The sequence below is a fragment of the Selaginella moellendorffii genome, unplaced genomic scaffold, assembly GCF_000143415.4.
Source record: "Selaginella moellendorffii unplaced genomic scaffold, v1.0 SELMOscaffold_8, whole genome shotgun sequence".
Taxonomy (NCBI): domain Eukaryota; kingdom Viridiplantae; phylum Streptophyta; class Lycopodiopsida; order Selaginellales; family Selaginellaceae; genus Selaginella; species Selaginella moellendorffii.
The window spans coordinates 1631417-1654754 of NW_003314269.1; the positions used below are offsets into that span (position 1 = coordinate 1631417).

The 23338-nt window shown below is 47.3% G+C and overlaps 7 protein-coding genes across 8 annotated transcripts; 5 read left to right on the forward strand and 2 right to left on the reverse strand.

Annotated features, from left to right (window-relative positions):
* Positions 1–3204: 3204 nt before the first annotated feature.
* LOC9635350 (plastidic glucose transporter 4) lies at positions 3205–6713 on the reverse strand. The gene is made up of 14 exons (XM_024672173.1): positions 6622–6713; positions 5439–6283; positions 5197–5305; positions 5079–5146; positions 4891–5023; positions 4733–4832; positions 4565–4677; positions 4412–4505; positions 4199–4358; positions 3993–4139; positions 3869–3942; positions 3728–3816; positions 3549–3663; positions 3205–3495 (listed from the first exon to the last, which is right to left on the reverse strand). Exons 2-14 carry the CDS (start codon positions 5674–5676, stop codon positions 3313–3315), a joined length of 1623 nt encoding a protein of 540 aa, XP_024527941.1. The 5' UTR covers positions 5677–6283; positions 6622–6713; the 3' UTR covers positions 3205–3312.
* A 77-nt stretch (positions 6714–6790) lies between these two features.
* LOC9631849 (probable serine/threonine-protein kinase mps1) lies at positions 6791–9071 on the forward strand. Its single transcript, XM_002966929.2, has 5 exons — positions 6791–7166; positions 7238–7965; positions 8017–8193; positions 8245–8406; positions 8464–9071. The coding sequence occupies exons 1-5, from the start codon at positions 6812–6814 to the stop codon at positions 9022–9024; spliced, it is 1983 nt and encodes a 660-aa protein (XP_002966975.2). The 5' UTR covers positions 6791–6811; the 3' UTR covers positions 9025–9071.
* LOC112345321 (ankyrin-2-like) lies at positions 9045–11093 on the reverse strand. The gene is made up of 12 exons (XM_024671769.1): positions 11033–11093; positions 10917–10979; positions 10662–10835; positions 10472–10606; positions 10284–10423; positions 10139–10225; positions 9950–10075; positions 9723–9872; positions 9568–9669; positions 9324–9494; positions 9185–9264; positions 9045–9136 (listed from the first exon to the last, which is right to left on the reverse strand). Exons 1-12 carry the CDS (start codon positions 11088–11090, stop codon positions 9082–9084), a joined length of 1341 nt encoding a protein of 446 aa, XP_024527537.1. The 5' UTR covers positions 11091–11093; the 3' UTR covers positions 9045–9081.
* A 2-nt stretch (positions 11094–11095) lies between these two features.
* On the forward strand, positions 11096–12947 carry LOC9635351 (la protein 1). Of its 2 annotated transcripts, XM_024671771.1 has the most exons (9): positions 11116–11201; positions 11253–11331; positions 11401–11550; positions 11617–11759; positions 11814–11959; positions 12021–12074; positions 12127–12370; positions 12421–12568; positions 12625–12947. In XM_024671771.1, exons 1-9 carry the CDS (start codon positions 11151–11153, stop codon positions 12858–12860), a joined length of 1251 nt encoding a protein of 416 aa, XP_024527539.1. In that variant the 5' UTR covers positions 11116–11150; the 3' UTR covers positions 12861–12947. The 2 variants fall into 2 exon arrangements, with proteins under 2 accessions (XP_002966976.1, XP_024527539.1); XM_002966930.2 differs by having other exon boundaries at positions 11096–11201; positions 11253–11550.
* A 58-nt stretch (positions 12948–13005) lies between these two features.
* On the forward strand, positions 13006–14141 carry LOC9635352 (rhomboid-like protein 14, mitochondrial). The gene is made up of 2 exons (XM_002966931.2): positions 13006–13234; positions 13288–14141. Exons 1-2 carry the CDS (start codon positions 13025–13027, stop codon positions 14113–14115), a joined length of 1038 nt encoding a protein of 345 aa, XP_002966977.2. The 5' UTR covers positions 13006–13024; the 3' UTR covers positions 14116–14141.
* Positions 14142–14428: 287 nt separating this feature from the next.
* LOC9635353 (uncharacterized FAD-linked oxidoreductase ARB_02478) lies at positions 14429–16171 on the forward strand. Its single transcript, XM_002966932.2, has one exon. The coding sequence runs from the start codon at positions 14429–14431 to the stop codon at positions 16169–16171; it is 1743 nt and encodes a 580-aa protein (XP_002966978.2).
* Positions 16172–19487: 3316 nt separating this feature from the next.
* LOC9635354 (receptor-like protein kinase BRI1-like 3) lies at positions 19488–22765 on the forward strand. Its single transcript, XM_024672090.1, has 3 exons — positions 19488–19798; positions 20153–20214; positions 20457–22765. The coding sequence occupies exons 1-3, from the start codon at positions 19488–19490 to the stop codon at positions 22763–22765; spliced, it is 2682 nt and encodes an 893-aa protein (XP_024527858.1).
* Positions 22766–23338: the final 573 nt, after the last annotated feature.

A 23338-nucleotide genomic window follows, 5' to 3' on the forward strand; every position in this document is an offset into this window, starting at 1 on the left:
ATATAGTGGAGATTTATGCTATGGCATGAGGTTACACTTGAGGATATTTGGATCTCAACTTTAATAACTATGTCACTGTGAAAAACATGCTCATTAATATTTTGAAAGGTTGGTTAGCAAACTTGTAGGTGGTAGTGGATATACCTAAAATATGCTTTGATATTCTAAGGGTTTTCTACCGTTGTTATTCATTTAGATTAATCTTGTATTTATAATTTACAAACTTTCCTAAACACTTCCTAGTATATTCTAATTTATTCTACCATCTAATGGTATTGATATTCAATAAGATTAATCTTGTGTTTATAAATTGTAAACATTTTTATAATCTTATATTAACTATATTATTAAATCTACAGAAAATTATTACTAATGTGGTAATAAAAAATTTCACTCATAAATCTTAAACATTTATTCTTGCTTATATATATAAAAAAACTTTTTACAAAACAAGCTAAGAGACATACTTTGGAAAAGATAGTGATTTTTGCAACCTTGCAATGTAGCATGTTCCTAACTTATAGCTAAATACATTGGATTGCATCACCCTCTTGGTTGGGGCAATACTACTAACTTTTTTGACAAGTTTGATTTGTTTTCTAAGTCTTCCTCTTCAGCTTCTTGTCTTTTTGAGAGTTTTGATTTTATACTACATGATTTGTCAAGCTTTTGCAACTTTTTTGTGAAAATGGTGGATTATTTTATTGTTCTGGGACCAACAATAGAGAGAAGAATGAAAGTGAGTAGGTCACTCATGTGTGACAATCAATATGTGATGCACCAGCATCAACCTCGAGGGCATAGAGAGCCAAGTCCAACCCAAAAAAGACCGAAAAGCCGTATTGTAATATCATTGACCATGCTAAGAATATTGTGATTACAGTCCAACGTATGCAATTGTATCCAAAGGTGAGTTGCCAGTATTTCCAATCAAGTCTGTCACTCTCTAGTAGCAATCTAATGATAGCACTTTTGAAGGAGAGGATTACTCACTCTTCGCAATCACCCGAGCCAGAATGTAGCTCTTGGTTCAAAGTCACATTTGCAATAAAATCTAATATGCCAATCAACTGAGATAGTCAAGGAGATGCATTCAAGGGGCATTATTCACCGGGATCTCAAGTTGGACAATGTACTTTTCAACCTGGACGCATGCGAAAGACAAAGTCTTTCTCACGTAGAGCATTCAAAATGGCTTTCCTGTCTATCTGCTTGGGCTCACCATGCCAGAACAGCCATTTCCTCTTTGCTGCCGTTTCCCAAGGGACACGACCAATGTACACGGACGCCGCAAACATCAGTCGGGAAAGCAGAGGTTTATCAAAACTGCATGTATGCCCCAGCTGCTTGACTCCCTTCCACAACATCTCGTTGCCTCGCTCCACTTCCTCTGGAATCTTGTAATCCTCTGGACGCATGTTGAATGGTTTTCCAAGATTGTGCCTGATACGATCAACGCATTGGATTACATACATCCTCCGATTCTACGTACCAGAACACCACTATGGCGGCCTGCCTCAGGCTAAGCTCCAGTATAGACGGGCCCCGCTCCACGAGGTACCCGTCTTTAAGAGCCTACAAACAAGAAAAGCAAGTTTGAAAACACTGACCAGTGCACTACTTGTTTACCTGACTTTCCGCTGCCGCAGCTCCTCTCGTGCATATTTCACCATCTGTCGTCACAGACGATTGATCACGGTTAGCCTCACAAAGCAAGTGGGCAAAATAGACGTACACGTCAAGCTGAGGTCGTAGTAGACTCGAAGGTCGCAACGGTCAAGCCAGAGGCGCGCATGAGTAGCACAGTTGAGGAGCGAGTGGTAGTGCGGGAGGGTGGAGTTTGGGGGCCTCTCCAGCACCAGCAAACGCAGGAGGTGGCTGTAGAACACCCCGCGGCGCAAAAGCCTCGCCTCCTTGACGCGGAACGGCATGAAGAAAATGTCATCATAAAAGTACGGCGTCCGCCTGGCATATGTTTCGCCTATGGCACTCCTGTTGCCCATGAGCCCTGAATATGCTCTCGCCACTCTCTCCTGCACGTCTTTATGACCCTCGCTGGCCCTCCGGAGGTTCCAGCCACGGGCAAACACAAGAAATAGTCGCTCTCCATCAACTTGCAGACAAGATCGAAAATGTTGAGGACATGCTTTCCTGAAGGATTCAATTAGTACGCCCAGATACGATAAAAGGATAGGACACCGTCCCAGGTCCAAAACAAAAAGGAGACTTTGAAGCCTACCGGAGAAGAGAACAAAAGATCCGGGTGCCGGAGAGCTCATCCCTGTCAGCTTGTCCCCTGTTGCAAAAAGTTGGCTCAGGCAAAGGAAAATAGATCAAAGCATGCGCTACCAACAATGAAGCAGAGAGGTGGTGGAGTGCAGAGGGGCTCCAGAGGATAGGATTCCAATTCAGTCTGCCAACGATCCACAAAGCGACGAGGGTGCACAATCATCCCCTTGCTAAGACAAAACTGCTCCCAGGACCGCTCCAACGGCTCCCACACTTCATCGTCTTCGTGCGAATCGGCAAAGTCGTGCCGCAGCAGCTCTCGGGCGAAATCTGAGAGCAACCGCAGGTGAAAGCGGGCATCTGGTACATCTTTGCTGTGGCACAGCTGGTCGAGCTCCTCGGGGCTCAGGTGTCCCAGGTAAAGGCATCTATCCACAGGGTGACAAGACTAGGACAAATTTGGAGGGACTCGGTAGGCATGGCCACAGAAGAAGTCTGCCAGTGTCCATTCCGACCGAGCCTGCGCCAGAGTCTGCTAGAAGTGTAGAGAAAGCAATGAAGCCTTCTCCCAAAAAGACCAAGAAGGTGCCTCCTGTTGCGCTCCTCTATGCAAAGGAGGACCTTGATTGGTCCTTTCTAGCTGGAAAAGCTTTTTTGGTGGCTGCCGAGAACAATTGCGGAGCAAGAACGAGATGGCGAACAAAACTATGCTCTTCTTCGACAAAGCGAGAAAGACGTGTGCTAAAGTTCATTTAAGAAACTCCCTAACGTTTATCGAAGGATCAAATTTCTGGCAAGAATGGCTATTCAAATATTTGGTTGCCATTGGAGCTGCTCGACGCTGGAGGAAGGGATTGCAATAAAGACTGCATTGCCGTGGATCTTGGCCATGATCCGAGCTTCTCTCTCGGCGTCGTTCTAAGCAGACCTGGTTTTCAGAGCCGTATAACTAGACGGCTATGATGAACTTTGATCGACGGCGGAGATTTAGTCATGTTTTATCAAAAAAATCTGCTCTTTTCTGAAAGCTTTTCCAAACAGTTCATAGAGCAAAATTGTCATTCAGAGCTTCTCCTCTTTTTGCTAGACAGCAGGCGTGAGCTCCAGCTCGATTTCTTCCAGGGACCGTCCTTTGGTCTCCACCACATTGTTTGCAATGTAAATCACTGCCAGAAGGCACACGGTAGAGAAGGCCAAGTACACTTTGCTCACGCCGAACTTGTTGACGACACTCAAGAACCAGAGCCCAATTGCAAAGTTACACACCTGCATTCGTATCCCATTAGCACACAAGCTAGCAAGACAATTCTTCTTCGTACCCAGTGCACACCCATGCACAGTGAAACAGCCTTCGCTCGGATTTTGTTCGCGAATATCTCCGGAAGAAGTAGACCGGGCACAGGACCAGCCCCCAGCGAGAAAGAAAGAACATATCTGGAAAGAAACGCCATAGTTTTCGTTAGAGAGACAAACATCATGAGACAAGGATTGCACTTACGTTACAGTCCCCAGAACAGCCAAGGATCCAGAGTAAGCCTCCAATGCCTTCCATGAAAGAGCAAGGGCCAATACGAGCATTGATATTGACTGCCACACGACGGATAAGATCAGCGAATGGGACAAGCTTGAAAGGCCTTACCATTCCCGCAAAACTTGTGATTAGAAGCTTTTTGCGTCCTTGTTTGTCCATCAGTGATGCGGCCACAGCAGTTCCTGATATGGTGTCGAGTTAGACGAAGAAAACAGAGGAGAGCTACGCGTACCAAAGACGTTGGCAGCTCCAACGAGTGCACTCGCTGCAACATCGGACGTGATGCCGGCGCTCCGAAACACTGCAGTTGAGTAATAAACAACTGCATTGATACCAGCAAACTGTTGAAGCAAGAACAACGTTGCCCCAACGCCTACAACTGCATCGACCACAAAAGATTTAAATCAAAGAAGAAAAATGAGGAAAAGGCTGTCATACCTCTGCGATAACGTCGACTAAACAAGTCGCCAAAGCCAGCGCTCTCCTCAGAAGAATCCTGTTTGCTACCGCTACCTCTCAACTCCGCCATGGCATCATTCACTCTGGCCCTTCCCCACAGACGTTCAATGGCCTTCTCGGCATCGGCAGGCCGTCCTTGCTGCATTTAAAATGTTGTAAGAAAGAGAGAAACCTCCAAAAAAACTCTCTTACGTTATACAGCCACCTTGGGCTCTCAGGAGAGAACACCATTCCTAGCCACATAAGAATCGCCGGTACAGTAGCCAAAGTGAACATAGAACGCCACCTGCATCATAGACTTGGGTCATTTTCAGTTCCATTTTCTATCGCAAAGCTGAAGTTTACCATCCAGGATTTCCAGCCAAGGGTAACCCAGCAACCAGTGCGGCCAAAATACCGATGCAAATGAACAGCTGATTAACCGAGCCGAGGGCTCCGCGGATTTCAGTTGGGGAAATCTGCACTTGCCGGATAAGCTAAGGTTTAAGTTGAGTGATCTTTGGTGACACCAACCTCAGAAATGTAGAGAGGTACAATAGAGGACGTGACTCCTATTCCGACCCCCACCAGAAACCTTCCTGCTATCATGGCCTGCACAGTGGTCGCTGTTGCACTGCATGCGACTTTTCGAATATTAAGTGCTGGTAAAACGATAAGAAAACGAGATTGACCTGAGAAATGCTCCAATTGCGAGCGGCAACGCATCGAGCTGAAACGTGTGCCTGCGGCCGATTTTATCAGCCAGGGATCCGCCGGTGAAGGATCCAATAGTCGCACCAGCCAGCGTGGAGCTCACAACCCATCCTGTAAAGTGTGAACGTGTCACTGAAAGCGCAGGAGGAGCTCTAGAACGCATTACCCTGTAGAACAGCGTTGCCAGCGAAGCCAAGGTCCTTGGCGAGGTACTCCAGAGCTCCATTTACAACCCTGTCCAGAGGAGCAGATTGAGAGCGAAGCGTGCCAGAAATTAGCCATACCCGAGATGGTAGCCAAACAGAAATGCTCCCAAGCTCGCGATTGCCACATAAGGCAGTACTGCTCCTCCAGAAGACGACTTTTTGTCGACAAATTCTTGCATCTCACCGTCTGCATGGAAAACCCAGTGAGTAGATCAATGCCTTAAAGATCTAAGCCCCCAAGAAGCGATGGAGCACTCCCGGGATCAATCAGATCAGGCTCGGAGAGCCAGGAGAGGAGAAAGCAGGAAAGAAAAACTCACCACTGGCGCGTGCTCTCACCAAAGACGGCAGCTGGAGCCTGTTGCTGAACCCCAAAACGCTCATCTTCTTGACCTCGGCATGCATGGACCTGCCCCTAAACTCGGAGCCTCTAGCGGTCTCCCATGACGAGGATCTGGAGCAAGTCGCCACCGGCAGGCACCTTTTGTGTTGCTGCTGCTGCGCGAAAACCTGTGCCGATGGCGTGGACGAGCACAATTTGAGAGCAAGCTGATGCATCTCCGGTGCGGGTGAGCTAACTTCGCTATCTACGAAAAAGAGGATCCCGGTACAGCCCCCTTCCTTCTTTTCTCACACCCTGACGCACCGATCCCGTTCTCTCGAGTTGAGCGAGAGAGCCGAGGAGAGCGAGGAAAGCTTTGCTCGGCTCCGGCACCGCTGCTGCTGGAGGCTCTGTGCCAGTCAAAGTTTAATATACCGGCCGATAATCGTCGTTATCCACCCGCTGCTAAATAAGCTCCCACCTTTGCTTTCCTATGGATTGCCGTCAACCACACCAACGGCTAGGATGCTACCACCGGATCACCGAGACGCTTGTGTCTGTGTCTGTGGAAATCTAGCCTGTCCAATCCACTTTTGCAGATATCTCTTCCTTTCTTGTTTGATCTTCCATCCCTGCGCTTAAGTTCCTGGCACGTAAGCTGGATCGTTGCGTTTGATCACGACAGGACCACTCCAGTGCTGGAATTGGAATCAAGCTCTCAGCTTCTTTGCGTGGTCCGGGCCAAGGACGATCCGGCAGACTAGTAGATGATGGTTGTTCTTGAGAGACTGGATTTTTATTCTTTCCTTGCTCGGGATTCTCATGCTCATCTCGTTGTTCTTCCTGTTCAAGCGGAAAGTGGTCATCGTGTTAGCGAGATTTCTTTTGCGATAACACGGGAAAAAAAAAAGGATGCCAGTCCAGTCGCTCTCTTAAAGAAAACCACCAAGAAGGAAGAACCAAGAAAAAAAAAAGGCAAATCCATCGACACAAGACAAGACGATCGATCAAGACGAGAAGCTTGATGAAATCATCGAAATGCCAATATCACGCGAAGCGCCTGGGTTTAGGGCGCTGGCAATCGAGATTTTGAGGCCACGCAAACCCTGATCGCACGGATTCGCAGCGCTGAGAGCAGCCAAATCTCCCAAAATTCCCTTCCAATGCAATGCACTACTTACCGGATCGATCGATGCCAAATCGCGAAGAGCGCCTTCTCCGCCTTCCCTCGCTCGCTGCTCCTTCAAACCTTGCAATCGTGGGCGTCCATCCATATCGCGAGTGACGTCTCTTTTACCATTTTAACCGGGTAGCAAATATTTTTTTCACTCCAACCTAGCTAGGGTTCTTGTTTTGTTCCATGGAAGTTCTATGGAGAATGAGCTCGCTCCTCCAGCCGCGGGCGTAGCATCGATCCTCACAGAAGAGGCGCGCCGGGTGCTCGGCTCCGCGCATCACAATGCGGCGCTGGGACACACAGGGCCGGGTTTGGGTACGATCTCGGGGATTTTCGCCCCTGGAAGCTCCGTGGAGCTCAGGGATCACGACCTCGCGGCTCCATCCGCCAATGCAGGCTGGGATGCGTCTGGTATCACCGACGAGGCGCGCGCGGCGATCGGGAGTGCGCATCACAACACGGCATCCGGGAGCATCGCTCCAAATCTTGGGACGATCGCGGGGATTTGCGCTCCTGGAACGTTTAGAAACTCCAGGTTTAAGTTGCTAGGTAAGTTTCTTCTCGGGCTTCGGCGAAGAGTGAGAAAGAGAGCTCTTACTTTGGAGTTTGCTTGATTCCAGGTCGGCCTAGACGCGTTCTTCGTGGGGACGACAGCACTGGCTCAGACGAATCACTTGAGGCTGCCGAGAACCAACAGAAGCAAAACGACTTACAAGCAGAGAACCAGCAAAAACAAAGTGAGCTCCTCGCAGAGATCCGTCACGACCAAGTCGAGGTGGTGGAGTCCCGGCAGCAAAGCGAAGTAGCAGTGAATCAGCTAGTCCAGGTAGCTAAGAACCAGGAGGTCCACGTAGTGAACCATCACCAAGTCGTAGTGACAGAAAACCAGCAAATCCAAGTTTCAGAAAGCAAGCAATTCCAGCAGATTGAGAGCAAGCAAGGAAGCGTAGGAGGTGCCTCCAAGCTTCTAAACGGTTTCAGTGGTGTGAAGGAAGAGCTTCACAGCTTGCGGTCACAGCAGCAGGAAGTGAAAGTTGCCGAGGGTGCCAATGTTCACGACAAAGTTGTCACAGAGAGCAAGGAGAGTGATTCTTCTCGCGGCAAGACAAGAGAGAATGCGAACTTTGTGTGGGTGAACAACAAGAGGTATCAGAAGCTTGGCAAGATCGGAAGCGGTGGAAGCAGTCACGTATTCAAAGTCATCGCCCAAGACTGCACGATTTATGGTCTCAAGAGGATCATCTTGAAAGGACGGGATCATCAGACAGCTTGCGGTTTTCATCAGGAGATCGAATACTTGGAGCGTCTGAAAGGAAAGAATCACATTATCCAACTTATAGATTACGAGGTACGTGTCGACGCTGGTAAACTATTGTGCTCAGTTGTGTCTATTCTTCAGGTGACCGATAAAACCATCTTCAGGTCCGATAGTGCTGCTACCCATGGTGAAATCCTTAACGACGTGCGGATTTACATGGTGCTGGAGTACGGAGAGATTGACTTGGCACGCATTCTTGAGCGGAAGAAAAGCGAGGATGGACAGCTTGATGAGAATTGGTTGCGGTTGCATTGGGAGGTAAAACATTCTAGCTCGTCGTCTTCGTTTAAACTTGTCTTCCATTCGCAGCATATCTTGAAAGCTGTGAATACAATACACGAAGAGCGGATCGTCCATGCCGACCTCAAGCCCGCGAACTTTCTCCTCGTCCAAGGAGCTCTCAAGCTTATCGACTTTGGGATCGCCAAAGCCATACAAAACGACACAACCAACATCGTGCGAGAGTCTCAGGTACAAAGCTTCTTCGTTACTTTCTTTGATAAACATCGAGAGCTCTTGCGTTTCCAGGTTGGGACTCTCAACTACATGTCCCCGGAAGCGTTCCTCATGAACTCGAGGGACGAGCAGGGAACCGTCAAGTGTGGTCGCGCGTCAGACATATGGTCGCTTGGATGCATCCTTTACCAGATGGTTTACGGCCGGACACCATTCTCCCACCTCAGCTTCTACCAGAAGATCCGAGAGATCACCAACGAGAACCATGTAATCAACTTCCCGCCGGTGTCCAACCCCCTCATCGTGGACGTGATGAAGAGCTGCCTTATGTGGGACAAGGACAAGCGGCCGAGGATACCCCAGCTCTTGGAGCACGCGTTCCTCAAGCCAAGGCCGCCGCCACCGTCAGACGACCACCATTACCTCCGAGAGGCCCTCCTCGAGAGCTTCCAGGCCTACGTCTTGGCCAGGGGGAGCATGGAGCTAACCGAGCTGATACGAAAGGCCATCAAGCCACCTCTGGACGGTGGCCACGAAAAGCTCGACGAGGTGTTGCTACCTTTTGCTCGATTGTACGTGAAAAGAGTTGGGAAGGCTGCGCTATGTGAGCTGCTAACATCAGTCACTATGTAAATTACTTCTAGAACGAAGTGTTAAGAAAGAAAGCGATGATTTTTTTCTCTCCCGACTTTACATTGTCTTTTGATTGTTTGCGTGATGTTTCTTCCCAGTCTCGACGGCTAACCTGTGATCAACCCGAAAAATAGAAACTAGGATAGAAAACAATGGCTACCTGAAAGCTTCTTGCAACTCCTTGTTGTTTGGTTCCAGATTGATACCATCGTAGAACGCAGTAGCAGCCTCCTCATATCGCTGTTTTGATAGAGTTTACTGTAAGTTCTGGACCCGAGAAAGTATTGGAAGCTACTTACCTCTAAAAGCCTTAATGCAACGCCTTCTCGATACCGTGCCTTGGCCCAGTCTGGTCTTAAATCCACTGCCGCCTTTGCGTCTTTGAGTGCCTGCTCGGCTTGGCCAGTTCGTATCCAACACACACTCCGGTTTGAGTAGAGCGAAGCATCGGTAGGATTTATATCAAGGGCCTGGAATCAACACAGTAAGCACAATAACACGCCGAAAAGAAAAAGAAAAAAGTAGAAAAGGTGTGTGTATGACCTGTGTGTATGCATCTATAGCAATCAAGTAATCTTTCCGGTTGAAAGCTTCAGTACCTCTCGACTTGGCTTCACTGGCTTTGTCCAGCATTTCTTGAGATATCTGCAGCAACATGGATCGATCCATCAGCGGAGGAAAAGGATAGAAACTCTGACCTCTGTCGTCCTTTGAGGCGCTTCTCTGGCGATGAGATCGTCCACACTCCACTCGTTATCCTTTGCGTCTTGTGACGTGAGAGGGAGAAGCATCTGCACGATCGAGCGAGAGTTTCTGGCAGCAGCGGCTTGGATAGGCTTGGCACCATCCTGAAACACCAAAGTAGTAGAAAAACCGAGTTAAACAACAGCATCTAAGGAAAAAAAAAAAACCAAACTGAAGCTACCTCGTCTTGAGCGTTGGGATCGGCTCCAGCGTCTAGAAGACATTTCACCATCTTCTCGTCTCCAGTGTCAGCAGCTACATGTAATGCAGTTACTCCACTAGCGCTGATGTTTACATCGGCACCATGCTGTGTCAAGAGTGAGTTAATAGAAAAAAAAAGTTTCCAAAAACTGGAGAACTTATGGCATACCCTGATCAGGAGAGAAACAACGTCGTAAGATCCAGTGGCTGCTCCGGATATCAATGCACTCACGCCATTCTCTGCAAGTATGTTTGGCTAAAGTCATAGAATCAGAAGTGGTGGAACGTTTTTCTTTTTTCTGAAAGTACCGTACGTTTGCACCACTTCCGAGTAACAGCTTCACGGCTTCTGTGTTTCCATGCCCGGCTGCCCAGACTAGAGGCGTTCCAGAAGTACTTTCAGTGTTGATCTTAGCACCATTGTCTAGGAATAGTCGCATCAATTCAATCGAGCCTATAAAAAAACATCGTCAGAATTCATATCTTTTCTAGCTCAAGGTACCTATCCCCGCAGCATGATGCAGCGGTGTGGATCCAAGGTCCAGTGAGGACATCGAAACTTGAGCGTTATGCTCTATCAGAAACTTAGCTGTGTCAAAGTGTCCCAGTCGTGCCGCATGGATCAGTGGAGTCTCTCCTGCAAAAACAAAACCAAACGAAAAGTCTCAAGTCGATAAGATCACAAAACACACCATCGTTGTCTTTCTGATCCACTTCCAGATGGAAATTCTCCACGAGCTCTTTGCAGACTTGGAGATTTCCTCCGCGAGCAGCAAAGTGAAGTGGTCCGCGACCATTGGCATCTTTTACTGCAGCAATGACATCCACGATAGCCTCCTGTCCTTGTGCCATTTTCTTTGCAGCATCTGGAGCACACACACACACACAAAGATTTAGAATCCTCCTAGTCCTTCTTCTTCTTCTTCTCGAAATAAACCAGATTTTACCTTGAAACTCCTCCAAAGTTCCAGTGAGGGAAGCGTTCAGTAAATCGCCGACAGCTTCGCGAGCTGCATTTTCACCACATCTAAGCTTGAAGATCGAAACAGTGAAAATCCAATACCTGAGAGCGCGGTGGTGGCATCCGCCACCGTTTTGGAGCTCGGCGCTCCCTCCACCATCGCTCCCTTGATAGGATTTTTAGGGTTCTAGAGGTTAGGGTTTTTCGAGGTTTTTATCCAATGGAGAATGGTGCTGTGGGCGACGACGCCGCGGCCAAGATCACGAGACAGGTGAGTGGAAGCGCATTGTGAGATGGAGCGCGACTTTTCTCTTCTTCGCAGGTGGAATTCTACTTTAGCGACAGCAATCTCGCCAACGATGCGTTTCTACTGCGCTCGATTGAGGAGAGCGCCGACGGCTGTACCTTTTTCTTTCGCGCTTTCCACTCAAATCGCTTTTTTCATTCTAAACATCCATTCCTTGTAACAGTGGTGAGCTTGTCGGTGATTTGCGCCTTCACTCGGATGAGATTTCACTTGCGGCTCTCTCAAACCACTCCAGAGACGATTCCCAAGGGTGTCGTCGCTGCGGTCGCGGATGTTTTGAGGAAATCCTCGTTCCTTAAAGTTTCGGACGATGGTATGTGTTCTAGCTGGAAAATAAACAAAGGTTTTCCCTGTTCTAAAACGTGTTCGTTGTTTACAGGCCTCCGTGTGGGACGAGTCCACGAAATGCAAAAGCCGGAAGAGGTTCGTGCTGAAGTTGATGCTCGGAGTTTGGCAGTGTCACCGTTTTCGTGGAAGACCACGAGAGAAGAGATCGAGGCTTTTTTTGAAAGCAACTGCAAGGTAGGAGTTATACTTGGTTTGGCTTTGGATAATTCAACGTTTCTGGCTTTCTAGATTCTTAGCGTGCGGGTGCCTCGTCACCCTGCAGTAAAAGCTTTCAGTGGCTACGCTATTGTGGAGTTTGCATCTCCAGAAGAAGCACAGAGAGCGTCTGGGATGGGACTAAACTTCAAGGGCGCCGACTTGAAGTTCCAGTCCAAGTAAAATTCTTTCAAACTTCTGTTGTGAGTTCGTCTTTCACGGCGTGGTTTTCTCTCGCAGGGACTCCTTCGAGACACTCATGAATTCCCTGCCAAAGAAGGAACAGAAAGAGAGGTAATTCCGTCTGCCTGGAAATTTGCGATAGTGATTGTTTTTCTTCCTTCAGGGACGACTATGTGAAAGGACTTCTTGTGCGCTTTAAACTGACGAAGATTGAGAAGGGCGCCCAGCAAGAATCGGAGAAGAAGGCCGAGGAGGAGAAGAAGGACGAGGAGAAAGAAGAAGACAAGAGCAAAGACACTGAAGATAAAGACGGAGAGGCAAAAGAGAAAACAGAGAAAGGAACTCAAAGTGACGCGGTCATAAGGGAGGACCTCAAGGCGGTCTTCCAGCAGTATGGGAGCGTGAAGGTCTCAAAGCCATCGTTCTTTCTTCTCTTCACTTTTGATTTTTCCTGCAGTTTGTCGACTTCTCAAAGGGCGAGACCGAGGGATACATCCGCTTCGAAACTCCAGAGGACGCAGGCAAGGCACGGACAGCAGCCGTGATCTCGGACGAGGGCGGTCTTGTGATCAAGGATTACTTGGCAACGCTGGAAGCTCTCGAAGGTTTGCAATCAAAGCTGGTTTTTCTTCTTTGCTTTACTGTGCGTTCTCTCGCCCAGGACAAGCCGAGCGTGACTACTGGAAGAAAATCTGGGATCAACAGGTCAAGCGGCGAGAAACCTCCGGCCAAAATCGATACAGCAGAGACAATCGAGCTCGAAATCCCGGGAAGCAAGACAGGAAATTCAAGGGAAATAGTAACCATGAGGATAAGAAGAATGCCGCGACCGGGAAGCGCACGATCTTCCAAGACGATGACGATGCGCCCGAGCCGAAACTCCAGAGAACAGAGTGAAAGCGAAGAGCTCTCTGCCAAAATTTTGCCAAAGTTTTTAGGGCTCCAACGACGTACTTTTCAAATTTGAAAGTGGGAATATCCTTTTGACGCGTGTCGAGGTTTTATTTGTTGATACACCTCACGCGGGGCTCCCTAGGGTTTGCGCGGGGGGACTTTTGGCGATGGCTGGAAGGCGCGGCGGTCGTAGCAACGGGATGCTCCTCATGCTGGCGCTTCACGTTTTCTCGCAGTTCGTCCAGCTCGAGAGGAAGCCGCCGGTTACGGCGGCGCTGATTCTCGCGAATGTGATCGTCTATCTGCGCCCTGGGAGCCTGCACGAGGTTTTGCCATCGATCGAGGAGGTCTGCCTCAGTCCCTACCTTGTTCTCCGGGTAAGCGCTCGTAATCCTCTTGAGAATCCCCCGGTTTGATCGAGATTTCGCAGAATTTCGATGTGAAGCGCTTGCTTCTCTCGGCTTTCTACCACGTCGACGAAGCGCACCTGTTCTACAACATGATCTCACTGCTCTGGAAGGGCGTCCAGCTCGAAGGTAGAATGGGAAGCCCGAAATTCGCGTCCATGGTGGCTCTCCTCCTGGGGATGTCTCACGGCTTGATGGTGTTGCTGGGAACGCTCGTCTCGACCCTGACCGATTCGCCTGCGCCTTACACGTCCTGTGCCGTGGGATTCTCGGCGCTTCTCTTCGCTCTCAAGGTAGTCCTCAATCACAACTCTCCAGCCAACGCCATCGTCTATGGCTTCGTAGTACCAGCGAGGTTTGCAGCATGGGCAGAGCTCGTTCTCGTCCAGATGTTCATGCCAGGCGCCTCGTTCTTGGGCCACCTCTCCGGAATTCTAGCAGGGCTGCTCTACGTACGTGCTCCCAGGTTCTTCTCCAGTGGCATCGGGGCTCTCGTAAGAAGATCGGCGAACTGGTCGTGGATGGTGACTAGGCCGCTGTGGTTCTTACTGGGACGACCATCGCCACCGCCGTCTCGTCGCTTCGGTGGAGGATCTGTGGGATCCAGGAATGAAGGTGGCGGAAGTGGAGGCGGGCTAAGTTTTCAGATGTGGAGGTGTCGAGCTTGCACGTACGAAAACTGGGAGCCTGCCGACAGCTGTGAGATGTGTGGAACTCCGAGGTCTGGTGGCGGCAACAGTTCCTTCAGCCCGACGGCTCCGCCGTGGCCACAGCATGAACCGCTGCCTGGCTCGCCGCAAACTTCTGCCGAGGCCATACGGCAGGCACGTATTGCAAGATTTACGAGGTGACGGCGTGCGTCGTCCATCGGCGGAATTTTTTTGGAGAGTCCCAGCAAAATATGTGGAGTGTTTTCCCTCTCGACCGGGCCGGGGGGGTCATGTAAGTCCGATGTTCTAGATGGCGTGCGAAGTCGACAACTTTATCACGAAGCGAGAATGCGCTCAAGAAATCACCCGCGGCAATACACGACAGTGAAGGTAGACTGGAGGAAGTTATCCCAGCAGTGAAAGGCAGGTTCGACATTCGGGCAGCATTTATATCTCCGCCTCTCGCGCTTTTCGGGGCAAGTCAGTTTCCAAGTTTCCGAAGTTCCGATCGAGCATGGGCTTTTGCGGTGGTGTGCTACTCGTCGTCCTCACTGTGCTCTTGGCATCGTCAATGCGAGCAAGACCGACGGCATTTAGCTGCAAGTGTCTACCTTCTGATGACTGCTGGCCCGACTCAAGCGCCTGGCAGGCTCTCAATGCGTCCATTGATGGGCAGCTCGTAGCTTCGAAACCGCCGGCTTGGCCGTGCCACGAGCCCGAGTACAACGCTCTGCAGTGCCTCGAGGTGACGCAGAAATGGAGCGATGCGTTTTGGAGAGCTGCGCAGCCCGGTGCCATGCAAGACTCCTTCTTCGAGATGGATGGCAACGAAGGTTGCCTTCTCTCCGGGAACAAGAAAAGTAGCTGCTATCAAGGGCGGGTCTCGGTGTTTGCCGTCAACGTGTCGAGCGCATCGCACGTCCAGAGAGCTGTGGAATTTGCCGCGACTTACAACCTTCGTGTGACCGTCAAGAACACGGGTCACGACTACTTTGGACGCAGCAACGCAGCGGGGTCGCTTAGCATATGGACGCACCACCTCAAGGATATTTCTTTCGTCGAGGAGTTTGTTCCAGAGGGATGCAACAGCTCGGCTGCTCGATCCGGCGTGACAATTGGAGCAGGAGTTGTGTGGGAGGAGCTCTACCGCGCTGCCGACGCGCATGGGAAAGTCATAGCTGGTGCTCAGTGTTCCTCGGTTGGAGCTGCCGGAGGCTATCCTCAAGCCGCGGGGCACAGTCCTCTGTCACCCAAGTACGGCCTCTCGGCGGACAACGTTCTCCAGTACAAGGTCGTGACGGCGGACGGGAAGCTGGTGGTGGCGAATGCCTGCCAGAACAAGGACCTGTTCTGGGCTCTTCGTGGCGGCGGCGGAGGAACTTTCGGTGTCGTGGTTTCCGTGACTCACGCGACTCATCCTGCGCTGGAGAGCTTGCAGTTTGCCTCGTACGTTGTCGGCGCCAACACTTCCGAGAGCTTTGAGCTGGTCGTCACGGAGTTCGTCAAGAGCAATCCGGGCCTGTCCCAGGACGGATGGGGTGGCTTCTTCCTCATCGCCAAGCGGGCGCTCATCGTCCAGTACCTTCTTCCAGACAAGAACTCCTCCTTTGCGCAGAGCTCGTTTGATCCATTCCTCTCGGAGGCGAGGGGCATCGCCGGCGTGAGCGTCAACGGGGCAATGCAGAGCTTCTCCTCCTACCTCAAGTGGCACGAGGCCGTCCAGTGCTCCAAGTCCGGCTGCTCCTTCGCAACTGGCTCCTCGGAGCTGCTGGTGTCGAGATTGATCCCGAGCAGCACCTTTAGCGACGATCCGGAGGAGCTGGCACAGACTCTAGTCGGGATTTGGGACGAGGGATACGATCGAGTCATGGGGTACTTGACCGCGGGTGGCGAGGTTTCAGTGGCTCGAGACAACGCAGTGAATCCGGCATGGAGGGAAGCGCTGTGGCACATCATAGTCGTGAAGCTCTTCCCTGCCAACGAGACCCAGGCGGCGAAGAAGTCTCTTGCTCGCGCCATCACCAAGACCGGGGGCCGGCTGAGGAGAGTGGCGCCATCCTCGGGCTGCTATCTCAACGAGGCGGATGTTAACGAGCCGGACTGGCAGCAGGCATTCTTTGGCGACAAGTATGACAAGCTCAAGCTCATCAAGGAGGCTGTCGATCCGCAGGGCCTGTTTGTGTGCAAGAAGTGCGTTGGGAGCGAGGATTGGAGCGAGGATCTGACGTGTAGAAGCAAGAAGAAATGTAGAACTTGAGAGAAGGACTCTCCAAATCTAAAAAGTTGATAGTATTGTCTCGGCCTGGGTTGTCTGGTATATTCATTGAATATACTTAGAAATTATTCGGTGAATAAACCAGAAATTATTCAATGAATAGGTTTCGGGTTTGATGGCGGTGAATAGGCGATGCAAATCAGGTTCCGAGTGGACAGAAACTCAGGTAAATTACTTTAAGATGGAGATTGCCCAGGAAAGAGAGTTTCGCTCGTTTTTCGGGGTAGAACCTCCGCAGATGTTCAACGAGGACGTGAGTGAGTTTCTGGGTTTAGACTTGAGCGATGTCATGCTGCAGTCGACGATACAAATCCGACACATAAGGTCTCGCTTCGTCAAGCTCCTGGTCAAGCACATAATCGCAGTGACCAAAACACACAGGCACGAAGAGTCGGCCGTGGAAGACATGTCAACCTCACTCCTGGAGCTGTTTGAGTACGATGGCGACGACAATTCGGTGCGCAGCAGATGTACCCTGGATCTCTTCATGTCCAACGCCAAAACTCAAGCAACCCCTGATGTTCTCATCGAGAGATTGGACACCGCAATCAAGCTACTGGTTCAAGAAGACAAAAGCTACGATGTAGGCCATCATCCAGAAGCACAATTGATGGCAGAGGCGGTTGCAGCATACCAGGAGAACAGGCGCTTGTACGAAAGGCTGGGAAGGGAAGATTTTCCGGACCAGCAGACGATTCCAGGCATTGTCATGCTAGGTAAGTACTTGGTATTTCGTTTGATCGAGCTATAGCCACATTGTTCTTCAGGTACTTGTCCTACCTTTTACGTCATCCCAATGACGAAAGCTCTGGCCGACTGTGTGAGAAATGGAGATGAGCCCACTCTAGTCACCCGGGTCAAGAAGTATGTCATTCCCAATCTCCCTGCCAGCAAATCCGATACAATGCTTTCCAGGCAGCACCGCCATCACATTGCTCAGTGCTTGGAGGCATTCAAAGCCTTCGTTGAGTAGGTTGATATGTATCTCGCTGTTTGTCCTTCGGTTTTAAAGTCAATAATGCAAGGTGCGTAAATCTCATTTCTCCTTACCGGTTAGCAACATCGGAATCTCTTATAAACCTACCCTTCGAGCAAATCCTTTACGTGACAAATACGATGAAAACGTGAGCCTTTATTGTTTCTGCGTCCCTAACAGAAGACCTGCTTGTTCCTGATTAGACACCTCTACCACCTTTCCCTTTTACACGTCCTTTTTAGGAAACACGGTTCACTTCAGTTGAGAAGAGAAATATATTAAGAATTCAAATACAATACACTTTAGTTTTCTACCAATTACCTTAAAGAAGTATAGCCTAAACTGGCTCGAAACTAGGTGAAGTATTTTTTTATTTCTCCTTCTACTCTATGATCTCAAATAAAGAAGTGATCCATCTCAATGTGTTTTGTTCTAGCATGAAAGATCAGATTTTCAATCATGCTAAAGTTGACGTATTGTTATTGTAGACAATTGGGTTTTAAACATGGACGTCCAATATTTGCTAGAAGTCTTCTCAATCAAATTGCTTCTTTTGTGATATTTGCATTGTATTCAGCTTCACATGTTGAAAGAGTAATTTGTTTTCTTTTTTCCATGACCAAGAGACAACAACTCCACACATTTCCACTTTTGGACTCCAATTGTCAAGATCACCTGCTAAATTTGCATTGGTAAGGCTGATGACTTCAGAAGCTTTAAGACCAGAGTAGACAATCCAAATTTTGGATGTACCTTGGAGATAGTTTAGAATTCTACATGCCGCATACCTGGATTATTTAAGAAACGCCTCATATTTACAACAGTAATAGCAATATCTGGCCTTGTAGCAAGATACATGAGTGATCCCACAAGATTTTGGTAAGACTTCGTCTGCAAAATCCATTTCTCCCCCTCAGTGCATGGACTATTTGCTTTAGATAGTTTATCATGCAATGCCAGAGTGGATATAGATTAGTGCTTGCACATGTTTGAATAGCACACAATAATGCCAGTAGTATATTTCTCTTGAAAGAGAACTAATGTGCTGTGCTTAATAGATACAATTATTAAGTCATATAAATAAATTGCAATTATAGTTTATGATAAATATAAATATTCCAATCTACTTCAGTGTGAGTGAAGTTTATGGATCATTAATGGTGTTATACCGGTGATAACATTTTTACAAAAACCAACCCTGCTTTAAGCCATAGCCAGATTTTTGTTATTTCCAAAAAACTCAAAATCTTAAGAAAAGCATTTCATTTGATGTAATTCCAAGTTTTGAGCTGCAGAGATAGTAAATAATACCCAGATAGATTAGTTTTTGCCACAAAAGATATCTGTGTATAATCAATGCTTTATTTCTGAGAGTGTTCTTTGATCACAAGACGAACTTTATAATTATCTATATCACTATTTGACATTAACTACTCATCCATGGTTTCAATTCCCAAGATTCATTAGCAACCTAATTTCTGAAAGAAGTGCTTAGCATTAAAACTTCTTTAAATGTATGTAGTTCATTTATATCACTGTAAAGATAAAATATATGTAATAACTGTCACATAGTTTTTTTTTTCGTGGTTTTAGGACTCTAATAAAACTATTCTTCAAATTTATCTGAATGTGAGTCAAAATTTGAAGTACTTTCCAAAAACGACTAATCATGATCAATTTCTTTAATTTGAGTTTGATAGATATATTGAATAAAGGATGTATCTTGTGTCATAAGTATTTATAGACTCATGAGTATCCATTATCTAAGTTAAAATAGATTCCAAATAAACACAAAAAACTCTTTGAGACTAAATTATATCCTAATTTAATGTTAAATTTGAAATCCAAGCTTCTGTGCATGCCATTCATTTTGGATAAGAATTAACAAATCACATACAAATTTTAGCTCATTAAGTTTTATTATCTGTCAAGAGACAATACATCTTGAATCAATTTTCCTTATTAGGAATGTATCCTAATAAAATGGAATTTTGTGCTTTATTTTGAAGTTTATATTGACAAACTTCAATTTTTGTTTAGCCCATTATGGCTTTAGTATGACTCTACTAATAGTATGAGTTTGAAGTTGATTCTAAACATAAATACTTGTACATCTAGCAAACATCTGTGTGTTTCATGATATATCAAGTGATATTTAAAGTTAAAAGCTTCTTCCTGCCATTTTTTGGCCATGTTATTTTGGATTTAGACGCTAAAAATGAATCTCATGCATTAAAAATTCTTGTGATTTAAATTCTCTAGCATTATCTACTCAAAGTTCTTTGATTGATCAATTAATTATACTTTGGATTTGTATAATCCATGCTTCGGTATGGTTTCTCAGTGCAAATATCCATGATTTATGATCTCTTGGATCACGATGCTCACGCACGGCAGTCCAAGAATCTCTTCGATCACATCCGGAGATTCGAGTTCCCTCGTCTCCTGCTGTGCTGGACCGTCGTCACATCCACGGCCATTCTCATGGCATTCGCCAAGAAGGTGTTTGATTTGATGTCCCCAGTGAGAGTGGTAGCAACATACAGCCAGATTCCTCGTTGGTGGCTCTTCTCCTCTCAAGTTCCACCACCAAAAAACTCTAATCTTCGTTTGAGTTCGTCAAGGCGGCTAACGTGAGAAGAACTTCCATCATTTCTCATCAGGCGAGTTTCATCCTTAGAACTGTGAGAGTTGAACTAAAAAAGCTTTTCGCTGGTCTTTAAGGAAAAGCTTTTGAAAATCTCTTGATTTCAAGTAAGAGCGAATAGAAGGTTTGTCTCATCGACACTCCCGACTTCAAGAACAGTGACATTTTGGGTAGGAGTTTGCTGTCATTCTCTGATTCTTCTTCTTCTCCTAGGGAAATCAGACCCTTATGCGATCCTCAAGAACTCTCATAGTTTTTTCTCTTATCTAGACCAAAACTTTGTCTTCCATCTTCCAGGGTAGGGTTCCACTCCGAAGTGGAACGAAAAATTCGTGTTTAGCCTCGAGGGTGAGAGTGATGTTCCTCTGGAGGACGAAAGCTGTTTGAAGGATCACGTCATTGGCAATGATGATTTCATTGGGACTGTTAAGAAAGCTTTGTTTCTTTTTTCTCTGTCTTTGTTTTTTAGAGAGAGTATTAACATTTTTTTCAGCTCTGGGACAACCAAGGCAAAGTCAAACTCTCCATGAAGTTCAAATATTTATTAGTAGAATTTGGGTTGGACTTCTCTTCTGATTCCATGTTCGATCATGTGGCCAATTGAGATTGGTGGACTTTTACATATACTGTAAGCATATTGCTAGGCATTCTAATGGATCCATGGAGGCTGCTTGCTCTTGTCCTGCTTGCTGTCACAATTGTTTTTCATGCAAGTGCTGAAGATTCAGAGGTTGAAGCACTCTTAAGCTTTAAACTTTCTGTGGATGATCCTCTTGGGGCACTGAATAACTGGAAGGCGGGCACAAACGTTTGCCACTGGATTGGTGTAAGTTGTTCCTCAGTAGGGCGGATCACTGGCATACAGATTGATTCTCTGTCACTTTCGGGCCTTTTTCCACTTTCAACAATCCAAGCCCTGCCTCAACTACGCAATTTGTCTGCTTCGGGGAACAACTTCACTGAGATCAACATATCACCGCAGAAATGCTCTTTGGAGTTCCTCAATTTGTCAAGCAACGATTTCACTAGTCATTTTCTAGATATTCTTTTGGTTACTTGCAAAGGCATCAGGCACTTGAACCTCTCACACAACAAGCTAAGAGAAATTTCGCTGAAGGGATCAATCGGGCATGTTATGGTTTCGGTTGATTTATCTCACAACAGAATCAGTGGCTCAATACCTGCTTCCTTTTTCGCATCGTGCAAGAGCTTGCGGTTTCTAGACATATCGAGCAATCAGCTGGTTGGAGGGGTGCCTGAAGATATGTTTATAAACTGCAGAAGCTTACAAGAGCTTTCATTGTCGTCGAATAATCTGACAGGGGAACTTTCTGGTCTACGTTCATCCACCAGTCTTCAGAAGCTCAACCTGTCTACCAACTTCTTCACAACATTTCAGATAGACCACTGTCCTAGTCTGGAGGAGCTGGATCTCTCGTTTAACAACATTTCTGGGACAGTTTTTCGGAAGGATTGTGCTGCTTTGAAGATGCTCAATCTATCAGACAATCACTTATCTGGACCATTCCTCTCGGTATTTGCCAATCGAAGTTTAGCTACGGTTTTTAAGTCTCTTCAAGTTCTCCAAGCCGACCACAACAACTTTATAGGTGAACTCCCTACAGTTCCTCCAAGTCTTAAGGTTCTAGACCTGAGCTGCAACTTGTTCAACACTGGCAACCCAAGCATCTGCCCTGCAAGGTCCTCACTTAAGTCTTTGCTGCTGATATATAACAGGTTGCATGGTCGGGTTCTGAACTCAGCCATGAACTGTGGTAATCTGGAAATGCTTGATATGAGCATCAATTCTCTAGCAGGGCCCATTCCAGTGGATATGTGCAGCAGACTCCCGAAGCTTCAACATCTTCTTCTTTGGGGGAACAATCTTGAAGGCAGCATACCCGCTACAATCAGCAACTGTAGTGAGCTGGTGACACTAAATCTCAGTTTTAACAATATCACAGGCGTCATTCCTCAGCAAATATCTAGGCTGAAGAAACTCAGCCTGCTGTTTCTGAGCAACAACATGATATCTGGAGCAATCCCGGCATCTATTGGAAGTATGCTGAGCCTTCGATCTCTTTTACTGAGTCACAACAAGCTTCAGGGTGGCCTACCAAGCGAGCTGAGGAACAGCAACGTTCTAGTCCTGCTTTTAGTGAACGACAATCAGTTGACAGGACAAATTCCAAGCTGGATCGGCCGCTCATCAGTCGTGGAAGAGGATGAAATAACCGAAATAACCTTCCCGTTTCTGATGGTGTTTGCAATCAACATAGAGGCATCCATCTGCAAAGCTTATGAGGAGGTTTTCATACTGCAAGGGATCCGCTTGGATGACTTTGAGCAACTTCCGTTTGCAACCAGATGCAGAAGATGGTTCTTTCTGGCACCTCCTGGTTTCAACTTAACAATATATAATCTGGTAAACAGTCCTTTGGCTATTGATCTCTCGCACAACAGCTTCACTGGAACAATCCCAGAGGAATTCGGTGGCATGCAAGACTTAAATGTGCTAAATCTCGCACACAACTTACTTACAGGGGCCATTCCTTCCACAATTGGAAACCTCAAGAACCTGGAGTGGCTAGATTTATCACAGAACTGGCTTGAATCACACATCCCGGACTCGCTTGGCAACCTCACCTTCCTGAAATACTTAAACATCTCGAACAACAAGCTTCTCGGAAGGGTTCCACAGAGTGCTCAGCTTGCATTATTCCCGGTGAGCAGCTATGAAGGAAACCCAGGCCTTTGTGGCTTCCCCCTTGCAGAGTGTGCTGGTTTGCATAATCCTTTCCATGGCGATCACACAGATGAAGACAGTGATGATGGACATGGTGATGAAACGATTCTGGCTGCCATTGTTGGTGGTGGTGTTTCATGCATACTATGGACTTTTGGAGTTTTTTTCAGTAAGAGATGGGAGGCACTGCTTAAACGTTTAATATAATATATTATATGTTCGATGACTCCACGTGCCTTCAACAGCAGGCGCTACATGTTGTTCCATGGTGTCCCAGACCTACCTTCGAAAAGTTTGTTGCTTAAGACGAGTTTATAAGAGGAGAGGTGTCAAGAAAGAAGGAACAATTAATTCTAGGAGAGGATTTGGAACAAAATTAGTCCTGGAGTCACCGAGCAAAAAGAGAAATTAAAGTATGATCCAGAAGAACGAGGACATGTACACTGATGTTTTCCAATGAATTCATGAGTAGCTCTCTCGAGTTCCACTTCTTTTGAAGGACCAGGCTCGGGATCATCTGCTTAGTCGATAAAAAAAATAACAAAAAAAGAAAGAATTAGAACTCTATCGAAGATTGCTTTCCGGAACTGGAGTTCTGGCAGGAGTTGAGAATTCGTCCTCGGACATCAGTGTTAGAGGTAGAAGGTTTCCACATGTCTGCCTATCCTTACAAGAGAAAAGTCCAAACGTTTACTAGCTTTACGATGTGATGCTGATCTTGTCCGATCTGTTCGCCATACTCTTGACTTTCCTCCATTGAAATGCTTCCATGGATGGAAG